This window comes from Chiloscyllium plagiosum, chromosome 1 (assembly GCF_004010195.1).
Source record: "Chiloscyllium plagiosum isolate BGI_BamShark_2017 chromosome 1, ASM401019v2, whole genome shotgun sequence".
Taxonomy (NCBI): Eukaryota; Metazoa; Chordata; class Chondrichthyes; order Orectolobiformes; family Hemiscylliidae; genus Chiloscyllium; species Chiloscyllium plagiosum.
Genome location: NC_057710.1, coordinates 24,016,429 through 24,028,713, shown reverse-complemented (window position 1 = coordinate 24,028,713; position 12,285 = coordinate 24,016,429). Strand labels below are relative to the sequence as shown.

At 42.0% G+C, this 12,285-nt stretch overlaps 1 protein-coding gene across 1 annotated transcript in view; it reads left to right on the top strand.

The window, feature by feature from the left end:
- Window positions 1-12,285, top strand: part of ptcd3 (pentatricopeptide repeat domain 3) — a 59,431-nt gene that overhangs the window by 39,338 nt on the left and 7,808 nt on the right. The window contains exons 17-20 of the mRNA XM_043705739.1: window positions 268-374; window positions 8,403-8,481; window positions 10,428-10,518; window positions 10,621-10,706. Of these exons, the coding sequence (XP_043561674.1) occupies window positions 268-374; window positions 8,403-8,481; window positions 10,428-10,518; window positions 10,621-10,706 (363 nt within the window). The remainder of the gene's footprint in view (window positions 1-267; window positions 375-8,402; window positions 8,482-10,427; window positions 10,519-10,620; window positions 10,707-12,285) is intronic.

Genomic DNA, 12,285 nt, shown 5'->3' with positions numbered 1-12,285 from the left:
ATTGGGACTAGCTCGGTTTATGAATCCTGGTTGCCATGGACGAGTTGGGCTGAAGGGTCTGTTTCTATGTTGTGTGATTCTATGACACTTATACAGATGTGCAAAATCTGAAAATATATTAAGTAATGAAATGATGGTTGTGTGATCTACCCTGTCAAGTTCCTTAATTTTAAGCAAACGTAAAGAATTTTAATTTAGTGGGATAGATTTAAATATTACTAAGTGTGTCATACAATTTTAAAGTTCCTCTTGCTTCCTCCCTTGCAGTGTTTAGATTTGAAAGACCTTGAATTGGCTTACAGATTGCACAAGACACTTGAAACTGGAAACAACTGGGTATTATTGGGCGATTCTTACCAACAAAGTATTTATTAGTAAGTGCGTTTGGCATTTGTGTTTGCTTTTGTCTTTTTATTGTCCACCATTAATTGCTGATGAATTGAGTGACTTACTCAGCCATCTCAGCAGAAGGAGTAAGAATCAAATACTGTGGGTCTGGAGTTGCATATAGGTCAGATAAGGCTGTCACATTTCCTTCCCTGAAGGGTATTGGAAATCTTTGCAGTTCGTTAGAACAATTGATTAAAACTTTAATTGTGACCATGACTTGACATGACTTTCAAGTTCCAGATTTATTACTTAAATTGAAACTCCACCAGCTAATGTGGTTAGACTGGAGTCCATGTCATTAATTCATTAGCCTGGCCCCTAGTTTACTAGTTCACTGTCATTGCACTAGCTACCATCTTTCCCTTTATTTGTTAATCCAATACCTATAGCACATGCAAGTGATGGGCCAACAAGCTGATGTCACGGATTTCCTCAAAAGGACATCAAATAACCCTGAGCATCTCTGTCATGATGGATTGGGTGCTTTTCTTTTTTAATTCAATCATAGGCAAGCATTTATTGCCCATTCCTAATTGCCCAGAGGACAGTTAAGAGTCAACCATCTTGCTATGGGTCTGGGCTCACATGTAGGCCAGACCAGGTAAGGATGGCAGTTTCCTTCCCTAAAAAACAGTAATGAACTGGATGGATATTTTTTCTGACAATGGATTCAGGGTCATTGTTCGGACACCATTCCAGAATTTATTTTTATTGAATTCAAATTTGACCACTTGTGGGATTTGAACTCCAATCCCCAGAACATTACCAGGGTCTCTGTGTTAACGGTCCAGCAATAATATCAAAAGACTACTTCCTCCCTGTGTGCTGCATTACAGCAGCAATAAATACCTTTTGCTTATTCTTAATTGTGACCTTTGACCATTCCTAACTTCCTCCAAGAGATGCTGGGATGCCTGAACCAGTTAGGTTATTTCAAAGACCAGTTTAAAAATCTCACAACATCAGGTTATAGTCCAACAGGTTTAATTGGAAGCACTAGCTTTTGAAGTGTCGCTCCTTCGTCAGGTGGAAGGAGCAGTGCTCTGAAAGCTAGTGCTTTCAGTTAAACCTGTTGGACCTGATATTGTGATTTTTTTTTTGGACTTTGTATATCCTAATCCAACATCGGCATCTCCAAATCATATTTATTTAGGAATGAATATAATGGCAGGTTTTTCTCCCCAGAAGGAGAGCAGTGAATGAGTTGGACTCGTGCTTTTTACAATAATTAATTTGAATTTAGATTTTTAAAAATTTATCAAATTGCTCACATGAGATTTAAAGTCTTTTCTCTGGATTTTAGCCACCATTCTTTCACCTCCCCTGTCCTAAATAGATTCTTTTACAGCACGTCTAATCTATTAATTTACCTGATATAACTGTGCAAACAGTTTGCAAAGTTTAGAATCCTAGAGGATGTACACATTAAACTTGGGAGTAGGTTACTTGATCCCTCATTTGATAAGATCATGCTGATCTGATTACCTGATGATAGTGGATCTACTGCTGCCTTAATTATTTAGGCTCTGCATCCACCATTTTGAGAGAGAATTCAAAAACTAAAGACTCAGAAAAAAATCCCTTATCTTTGTCTTAAATGGACAACTCTTTATTTTTAACGATGGCCCCTTGTCCTCAATTCTTCAAGTAGAAACATCCTTTCTACATCTACTGTCAAGACTCCACAAGGTCTGCCTTTTTAATTAAGTCACTTCTTGCTTTCCTAAACTCAAGTGGATACAGCGTTCCCGGTCCAGCCTTCCCTCATCAGGCATATTCCATCCCCCTACAAGCACACACAGGCACACCTCTGCAGTGGGAGGGGAAAGATCCAGTTGTCGTGGTCCATATAAGTACCGATGATTATAGGTGGAAAGAGGTTCTGCTGAGGGAATATGCGTAGCTAGGGACAACATTTAAAAAGCAGAACCAAAAGGTTAGTAATCTCTGGATTACTTTGTGAGTCACAGGCAAATTGGCGCAGAGTTAACAACATTAAAGAGGTAAACGTAGAGGTTGGTGTGGGAGAAATGAGTTTGAATTCATGGGACGTGAGCATCAGTATTGGGGAAAGAGAGAGCTGTTCTGATGGGACATGCTCCACCTGAATTATTCTGAGACCAGAATCTTGGTAAATAGCATAACTCTGGCTGTGGATGTATTAGATTAGATTAGATTCCGTACATATGGAAAGTGGCCCTTCGGCCCAACAAGTCCACACCAATCCTCTATATGTCTTTAAACAAAATCATGGGTGGGTTCGTTTACATGGAAAATTATGGAAAAAGTTATTGAGGGGGAAGGCTCAGCAGAAGTTATTGAAGTTTTCAACACCAGTAATAGAACAAAAAGTATGGAAAGACTCGGAAATCTAATTTCAGGCCCAGAAAATAAGGGGCAACTATGAGAAGGCAGTCAATGCAGGACTGAGGGTATTGTATTTGAATGCACACAGTATACACATATTGAAATTGATTGTTGACTGTGTGCCAATTTGCCTGTTGCTCAGAAAGTAATTCAGAGATTACTAACCTTTTGGTTCTGCTTTTTAATTTAGTCTCCTTAGCTACACCTTTTTCCCTCAGCAGAACCTCTTTCCATCTATACCATCAGTTGGTCTGCTGTAGTGTATATCCAAGAGAATCTGAGCTGGGAATTCCATGCCTAAGGATGCACAGTCCTGTTGAAAGGACAGACAGATGGGCAGAGATCGGGGTTGCTTTGTTAGTAAGAAGTAAAATTGATAGCGCAAAATGATACAGACTTGGAAGATGTAGAATCTGTGTGAGTAGAGTTCAGGAAATGCAATGGGGAAAATCTCCCTGGTGAGAGTTGTGTACAGACCTCCTAACAGTCAGGATGTGGGCAAGAAAATAAATCAGGAGATGGAAAAAGCATGCAAGAAAAGCACGATTACAGTCATTATGAGGGACTTCAATATGTAGGTGGACTGGGAAAATCAGGTTGGTAGCAGTAATCAGCTTTCATTCTCATTAACCCGCTGTGGAGACTTGTTACAGGACCAGCAGTTGAGGACTCTGGGTCTGTACTCGAGAAATTTTAGAAGGATGAGGTAGGAATTGCATTTAACATACAGAATACTGAGAGGTCTGGATAGAGTGGATGTGGAGAGCATGTTTTTGCTCGTTTGAGACTAGGGTCTGAGGGCATACCCTCAACGAAGAGACAACTCTTCAGAATGAGGATGAATTTCTTAATCCAAAGGGTGATGAATCTGTGAAGCTCATGCTAGAGGGCTGTGGAGGCCAAGAAATTGTGAATTTAAAACACTGGTTCTTGATGGCTGGGGATCAAGGGTTGTAGGGAGATGGTAAGAGTACGGGTTTGAGGAACCCCAATCCCATGATTGAATAGCAGAGCAGACTTGATGGACTGAATGGACTAATTCTGCTCCTATATTTCGTGGTCTTACAAAGACTACATAATTCCTGTTCAATTCATCTGTCTTTTTCTCATTAACAATTCTCCCAAGTAATATCTATAGGACCCAATTTTTGCAAATTTTTTAAATGTCTGTAGAAATTCTTGCTATCTGTTTTTATACTTCTTCCTAGTTTGCCCTAAATTTTCCCTTGAGAATTTTCAGGCAGTCTTTGGCCACAATATATAAAAGGTACAATCTTCTGACCTGCCACCCATCTTTGTGCAGTTAGGAGATTTCTGAGATCTTTTAATCTTATCATGGTTCACAATAGCAGGTCTAGCAGAGCCAGTTCTGTGGTCAGCTGCAGAACGTGGTGTTCTACGAAACTATCCTAAAACCAGTTTATGAACTCCTCATTTTGGTTTCCTTTGCACTTCTGATTTTTATAGTCTACAGTTTTCTGAACTTGATCATCTTTCTCTCTTATGCTATAATAATGAATAATTTAGTCATCTGTCCATCTTTTCCTAAGCTCCCGTCCTTCCTAAATGTCATGTACCCTTCAATACTCAGATACCAATCCATGTCATTCTACGCCCATGTATCAGAGAAAAGTTTCCTGCGTTAAGCCAATTTAATTTTGATGATCAATTTAAAATTGGACTCTGAAGGTTTCATTCAGATGATCTGTCCTTGTGCATCATCTTTTTCCTTAATTTGAACAACTTTTAAAGCTCTGGTTGCACAACGTGTACAAACGGAATTCACTCTTCATTTTTTTTGTTAGATTTATTAAAGTCTCACCAGATCTAATGGAGCCTGCAGTCAAACTGTTCCAGTACAGCTGCAATGCTGTTACCGACAAAATGATGTGGATGTTGCTTAGCTGTGTCCCGTTCATAAAAAGCAGGACAAATCTAATCCAGCCAACCACTGCCTCAGCCCTGAGCAAAATGATAGCATGTGTCATAAAACAGAAGGTGTTGGAAAACTCCCAACAGGTCTTGTAGCATCTGTGGAGATATGACACATTAACACTGAGAGTCCAATATGACTCTTTGGAACCCTGAAAGATCATGAAACAGGCAGTGAAACAGACTGAGATTTACAGGGTCTCCTTTTTAGACTAGTTTTTTTATCCCAGAAATTTATTGAATCCAAATTTCATCATCTGGATTTGAGCCCTCGTCCCCAGAACATGAGCCTCACGTTCTGAATTACTAGTCCAGTAACATTACCACTACTATTATAATTGACATTTGAGACATAATGTACAAAATGTTTTAACTTCTATGTAATAGCTGCTTGAGCTTTTATAGAGTTTGCTCAAACTGTTGACTTTTTCCATCACTCCAGCGATGCTGCCAGACTTGTCAGCGTGTTCTTGTTTTTTATCTGAAACCTCCAGCATCGACAGTATTTTGCTTTTCAGTGTTGATGGAGGTGTGATAGCTGTGATGAGACTGGTCTTGTGATCCAGACCCCAGGCTAATGTTGTACTGACATGGGTTCAAATCCTACCGTGGCAGATGGTGAAGTCTGAATTAACTAAAATTCTGGACTTTTTTAAAAGGGAAAATGGTCTAAAAGCATTAGTCTAAATGAAAGCCTATCCAGTTCCTTAACGTCCCTTTGAGGGAAGAAAATCTGCCATACGTAGAAAACAGGAGCAGTGAGCCTTGAAACCTGCTCCAGTGGTCAAGGCTGACCATCCAACTCAGTCCCCTGTTCCCACTTTCTCCCCAGACCCTTTGATTCTTTTAGTCTCAAGGACTATATCTGACTCGGTGTCATTCCAGACCAACAAGTCAACTCTTAATTGCCTTGGCAAAAGTGAGGACTGCAGATGCTGGAAACCAGAGTTTAGATTAGAGTGGTGCTGGAAAAGCACAGCAGGTCAGGCAGCATCTGAGGAGCAGGAAAATGGATGTTTTGGGCAGGAGCCCTTCATCAGGAATGAAGGGTTTTTGCCCGAAATGTCGATTTTCTTGCTGCTCAGATGCTGCCTGACCCTGCTGTGCTTTTCCAGCACCACTCTAATCTAACTCTTAATTGCCTTCTGGGCAAGTAGGGATGGGCAATAAATGCTGGCCTAGCCAGTGGCATCCATATCTCATGAACATCAAATTAATTGGACTGCACGGTGGCAGAGGTTAGCACTAGAGAACCGGGTTCAATTCCCGCCTCAGGCAACTGTCTGTGTGGAGTTTACACGTTCTCCCTGTGTCTACGTGGGTTTCCTCCGGGTGCTTCGGTTTCCTCCCACAGTCCAAAAATGTGCAGGTTAGGTGAAGGGGTAAATGTAGGGGAATGGGTGGGTTGCTCTTCGGAGGGTCGGTGTGGACTTGTTGGGCCGAAGGGCCTGTTTCCACACTGTAAGTAATCTAATCTAATCTAATTCCCAATGATTTTTACAAAGTGGAATATGCTGTTCTCACTGCTATCCAAACATCATATCTTCAGCAATAACATACTCAATTTATGGTCTGCCAGAATAATTCACCTCCTGACTTCTACACAGTCTTGATACAAACATGGATAGGAGAGCTGAACTCTGACAGGAACTGCAGATGACATTGAGACAATATTTGATGGAGTGTGGCATCAAGGAACTCGAGAAAGACTGAAACCGGTGGAGTTCAGGAGGGAAAGGGCCTCACTGATTGGAGTCAGACTGACCTCTGAGGTTGTAAGGGGATAAACATCTCAGCTCCAGGACAACTCTGCAAGAGTTCCTCAGTGTAGTATCCTCGGTCCAACTATCTTCAGCTGTTTCATCAATGACCTTCTCTCCATCATAAGGTCGCAGGTGGTTTGCTAATGATTGCATGATGTTCAGCACCATTCACAACTCCTCTGATAACAAAACAGTCCATGTCAATATACAGCAAGAACTGGACAGTATCCAGTTTCAGATTGATAACATGGTGCTAGGAAATGACTTTTCATTTGATGTTTAATGTGTTTGCTTTGACGTTCAATGGATTTTCCTTTGCTGAATTACCCACAATCAACGTTCTGGTGGGTTACCACAGGCAGAAATGTATCTGGATAAGCTACATAAAAACTGTAGCAAAAAGGAAAGTTTGAATCCTGTGGTATATTAGAGCAGGTAACTCACCATCTGACTCCTCAGATCCTCAAAGAGACACGAATATGATACATACCCCAATTGCCTAGATGGCTGCCGTTTTTAAAAAAAACATTTTCAAGCTCCAAGACCAACCATAACAGATCAGTTGCTTGATTGGCAAAACAGTCATCACTTTAGTTGGTCACTCACACCAACCAACAATGAAGCATAGTGGCAACAGTGCTTACCATCCACGAGATGAATTGCAGCAATTTGCCTTACTTTAAGAAAGTTGCTGACGACTGCCAGTTGACAGTCAACTGGAGATGAGCAGTAACTTCACAGCAATATACACATCCCATGAATGAATTTTAAAAGAATTTTTATTTCACTCATGAGCATTTATTTCCAATCAGTTGTTGGACTTGACGAGTTGGTGGTGAGCTGCTACCTTGAACCACTGCAATCCACTTGATGTGGGTAGACCCAGTCAGGAAGTGCATTATCAGCTGTAGGATTCGTAGCCTCTTACCTGTTTTGGTAGTTACAGCATTTATATTAGCGAGTTTTGAGAAGATTTATGGCTCAGGTTGAGTTTCTGTATGTAGGTTTGCTCGCTGAGCTGGAAGGTTCTTTTTCAGATGTTCTATCACTATACTCGGTAACTTCTTCAGTGATCTTCTGAATGAAGCACTGGTGGTTCACTAACATCCTTATATATGGTTGAGGAAGGTCAACACATCCAACCGAGACAAGCCAAACAGAGACACGCATGGGAATTCCTAGAAGCATTGCATTCCAACCAAAACTCTCTCAACAAGTACATTGATTTGGATCCTGTTTACCACCCCCAGAGAAAAAAAACAGGAAATGGCGTCACCATAGAAACAATGTCACAGGAAATGACATCACCAACCCAAGGAAACTCAAACATACAGCTAGAAAGTGAGCTACACCACCAGAGCTTCATTCGTAGGCTCACTGAAGATGTTACCTAGTATGATGAAATGTCTGAAAACGAACCTTTCAGCTCAGCGAACAAACCTACGTTCAGCATTTATATTGTTAATCCACTTCAGCTTCTGGTCAATATTACAAACAAGTGCACATACACGCACCCTGATGTTGATAGTCGAGTATTCAACGTTGGTAGTGCCATAGATGGCCAAAGGGTGACAGTTAGATTCTCTCTCGAAGATCATCTTTCCCTGCCAATTGTGTGGCACAAATGTTGCTAGCCATTTGTCAGCTGATAGGATATTGTCCAAGTCTTGCTACATTTGGATGTGGACTGCTTCAATATCTGAGGAGTTGCAAATGGTACTGAATGTTGTACAGTCACTGGTGAAAATCTACACTTCTGATCTTATGATGGAAGGAAGGTCACTGAAGCAACTGAAGATGATTGGTTTGAGGATACCCCTGAGGAATCCTACAGAGATGTCTGAGACCTATTTTAGAGCTCTGTGATGTACCTTGAAGAGTTTGGTATAATGTTAAGTACAAACAGTTGCTAATAAATATTTGTTTATTAAGTTTATTCTTAATTTTCAGTGGGAGATTCTTCAGCATCTTATGCATGATGGAGAGCATTGATGTGGTTCTCAAGTGGTATAAAGCCCTCATTCCATCGGTATGTTTTACCTGCTATGCTCTACAATCCTTGTAATAGTTAAAACAACACTCTTACTGATGACCAATTTAAGTTCTGAGCATTAAGTGAAAATGTTGTAAGACATGGATTCTGGAACTTAGAAATGCTCGGTACATCTGTGTAATTAATAAGCATCTGAAGGGGAAACGTTTAGTTAAATGTTTCTGTTAGGATTGTTCATCACCTATAGGTTTATCCAAATGACAGAATCCACATCTTTGTGGGCTAGGATAAGGACCACGAGAGGAAAAAGTATTCCAAAAACTGATGGAACTCTTGGCGGATAATTCTCCTGAACCTGATGATGTGCATCAGAGGCTTTTGAAAGAAGTGGCTACATGCTTAGATTCCCTACAGTGTGGAAACCAGCCCTTCAGCCCAGCAAGTCTACACTGACCCCCTGAAGAGTAATCCACCCAGACCCATTCCCCTACCTTATATTTACCCAAACTAATACACCTAACATTATGGACAATTTAGCATGGCCAATTCACCTAACTTGCACATCTTGGGTTGTGGGAGGAAACTGGAGCATCCAGAGGAAACCCATGCGGACACTGGGAGAATGGGCAAACTCCACACAGGCAGTCACCCATGGCTGGAGTCGAACCCGGGTCCCTGGCGCTGTGAGGCAGCAGTGCTAACCACCGAGCCATCGTGCTGCTACAGAAGTGGTTGTACTTCTTCAAAACCTCCTAGATCCTGGAAAGGTTCTAGCAGGTTGAAAAACTGCTAACTTTTAACCAGCATATTCAAGAAAGGCGATGACCGAAAGCAAGAAACTATAGACCAGTTAGCCTGGCATCTATCTTTAGAGAAATGCTAGAATCCATTCTTAAACCATAGCAAACATTCATTTATGAAACAGAAATGGTGTTAGTCAAATTTATTTGCATTTTGAGGATGTGACAAGAGTCTCTAAAGGTGAACCAGATGTAAAGTATTTGGATTTCATGAAAGCATTTAACAAGATGAGTGGCTGTTTATATGATAGTGGCATGAATAGGCAATTAACAGCAATGAGATGAATTAGGTATTTAAGGTTGGCAAATTGTAAGTAGTGGGGAGCATGTGCTGAAGGTTCAACTACATGCAATCTACATTTTCAACTTTGAAAGGGGCAGTTGTACTGTGACAAAATTTGTTGACCAAGCTGAGGAGAGCCTGCATTGAATAGGCAAACAATTGGTAGATGTTCTGTAATATTGGAAAATGCAAGGTTGTCAACTTTGGCAAGAGGCATTTGAAAAGGGTGTCGTTTAAATAGAGGGAGTCTGCAGAATGCTGGGGTACAGTGTGTTCTGGAGCACAGTCAAGAAAGTGGCATTAAAGCTTGTCAGGTCAGCCATAAACAGGCTCAAGGAGCTCAACAGCTGCCACCCCTATATGTCGTGCTCTTAACAGAAAAAAGGCTGATTGGACAGGACTGGGCTGGCTGGGGTAAGCATGTTTGTAAATCTTAGAAGAGGGTAGAAAGGAGAAGGAGGTGTGTAGAGAAAGCATGTTAGCTCCATTCCCTGTTCTATTTCTGTTCCTTATTGAGAGTGTGGTCTGAAGAGAAATGGGAAAGGAGGCTTAGTACATGGTTTGTAAAGGAGATTGTGTAGCCTCCAGTTTGTAGCAGAGCATATGCACCTACAATAGACATTTTGTGAAGTTGGATTAGAGTGGTGCTGGAAAAGCACAACAGGTCAGGCAGCATCAGAGGAGCAGGAAAATCTACATTCCGGCAGGAGTCCTTACTGCTCCTCTGCTGCCTGACCTGATGTGCTTTTCCAGCACCACACTAATCTTGACTCCGATCTCCAGTTCTCACTTTCGCCATTTTGTGAGACTGCCTGACCTATTTTAATATTTCGGCTAACTTTAATCGAACTACAGGAAACATTTCATACGGGAAAGTACTCTGCTTTTTTTTTAAACAGGTCTACTACCCCAATGTGCAAGGAATGAGGGATCTGCTGCAGGCATTGGACACGGAAAACCAGTTACACCTGATTCCTAATGTCTGGAAAGGTCAGTGCAGCCTGTATGATCATTTGAAGGAATGAAAAAAAATCTAATTTACAACCCTTAAAGTGAAGACTGAGGTTTTGGCTTTTTCCTTCTTTCACACAGACATTAAGCAATTTGGTCACAGTAACAAGCACGATCTTGTGGAGGAGGTCCTTGAACTGATGAGTCGTGACAAACACAGTCCAGAGGTCAGTAAACTTCCTCCATTTAATTCAAAAACAGCTATATTTTAAGAAATAAGGATGGCATGGTGTCTCAGTAGTTAGCACTGCAGCCTCACAGCACCAGGGACCTGGGTTCAATTCCAGCCTCAAGCAACTGTCTGTGTGGAGTTTGCACATTCTCCCCGTCTACATGGGTTTCCTCCCACAATCCAAAGATGTGCAGGTCAGGTAAATTGGTCATGCTAAATTACCCATAGTGAGAGGTGCATTAGTCAGGGGTAAATATAGGCTAGGGAAATGGGTCTGGGTGGGTTGCTCTTCAGAGGGTCGGTATGGACTTGTTGGGCCGAAGGGCGTGTTTCCATACTGTAGGGCATTTAATCATAATCTTAAGAAATATAGCTGTTCAGAAATATGAATGAATAAAAGTGGACATCCCATTTTATAATCTCTCCACCCTGGAGGCTCCCTGCCTCCACTCCTGATGAAGGGTATTTGCCCAAAACACAGATTTTTCTGCTCCGCGGATGCTGCCTGACCTGTGCTTTTCCAGCACCACTCTGATCTAAACTCTTGTTTCCAGCATCTGCAGTCCTCACTTTTGCCTATTGCATTTTATAAGCAGACAGATCATTCTAGCACTGCATTGGGAGATGAGTGGCAGTTTGGTCAAGTATTTCACAGGTCCATGACCTTGTGTTTATTTTTTTAAATTTAGTTACCAGGTTGTTGTCTCTAGTTGCGTTGAGAAGGTAATTGCTGGAAAAGCTCAGCAGGTCTGGCAGCACCTGGGGAGAGAAATCAGTTAATGTTTTAAGTCCAGTGACCCTTCTTCAGAACTGATAGCTAGGAAATCATTAGTTTTTATGCAGAAGATAGGGTGGGGGGAGCAGGTAAGGAGTAAATGATGATACGTGGAGATAGAGCTCAAAGACAAAAAACATTTATACAAAGGAGTGGATAATAATCAGGCTGGGAGAGTAAATAGCTGTTAATGGGGATGGTTATTGTGTAATAGCAGGCTATGTAGTAACAAGATTCTGGATTAGTGGTGCTGGAAGAGCACAGCAGTTCAGGCAGCATCCGAGGAGCTTCAGCAAAATTGACGTTTTGGGCAAAAGCCCTTCATCAGGAATAAAGGCAGAGAGCCTGAGCGTGGAGAGATAAGCTAGAGGAGGGTGGTGGTGGGGATAGAGTAGCATAGAGTACAATAGGTCAGTGGGGGAGGAGATGAAGGTGATAGGTCAGGGAGGAGAGGGTGGAGTGGATAGGTGGAAAAGGAGCTGGGCAGGTCGGACAAGTCCGGACAAGTCAAGGGGATCGTGTTGCTGGAGGTTAGAAACTAGGATGAGGTGGGGGAAGGGGAAATGAGGAAACTGTTGAAATCCACATTGATGCCCTGGGGTTGAAGTGTTCCGAGGCGGAAGATGAGGCGTTCTTCCCCCAGGCGTCTGGTGGTGAGGGAGCGGCGGTGGACGAGGCCCAGCACCTCCATATCCTCGGCAGAGTGGGAGGGGGAGTTCAAATGTTGAGCCACTGGGCGATGTGGTTGATTGGTGCGGGTGCCTCGGAGATGTTCCCTAAAGCGCTCTGCGAGGAGGCG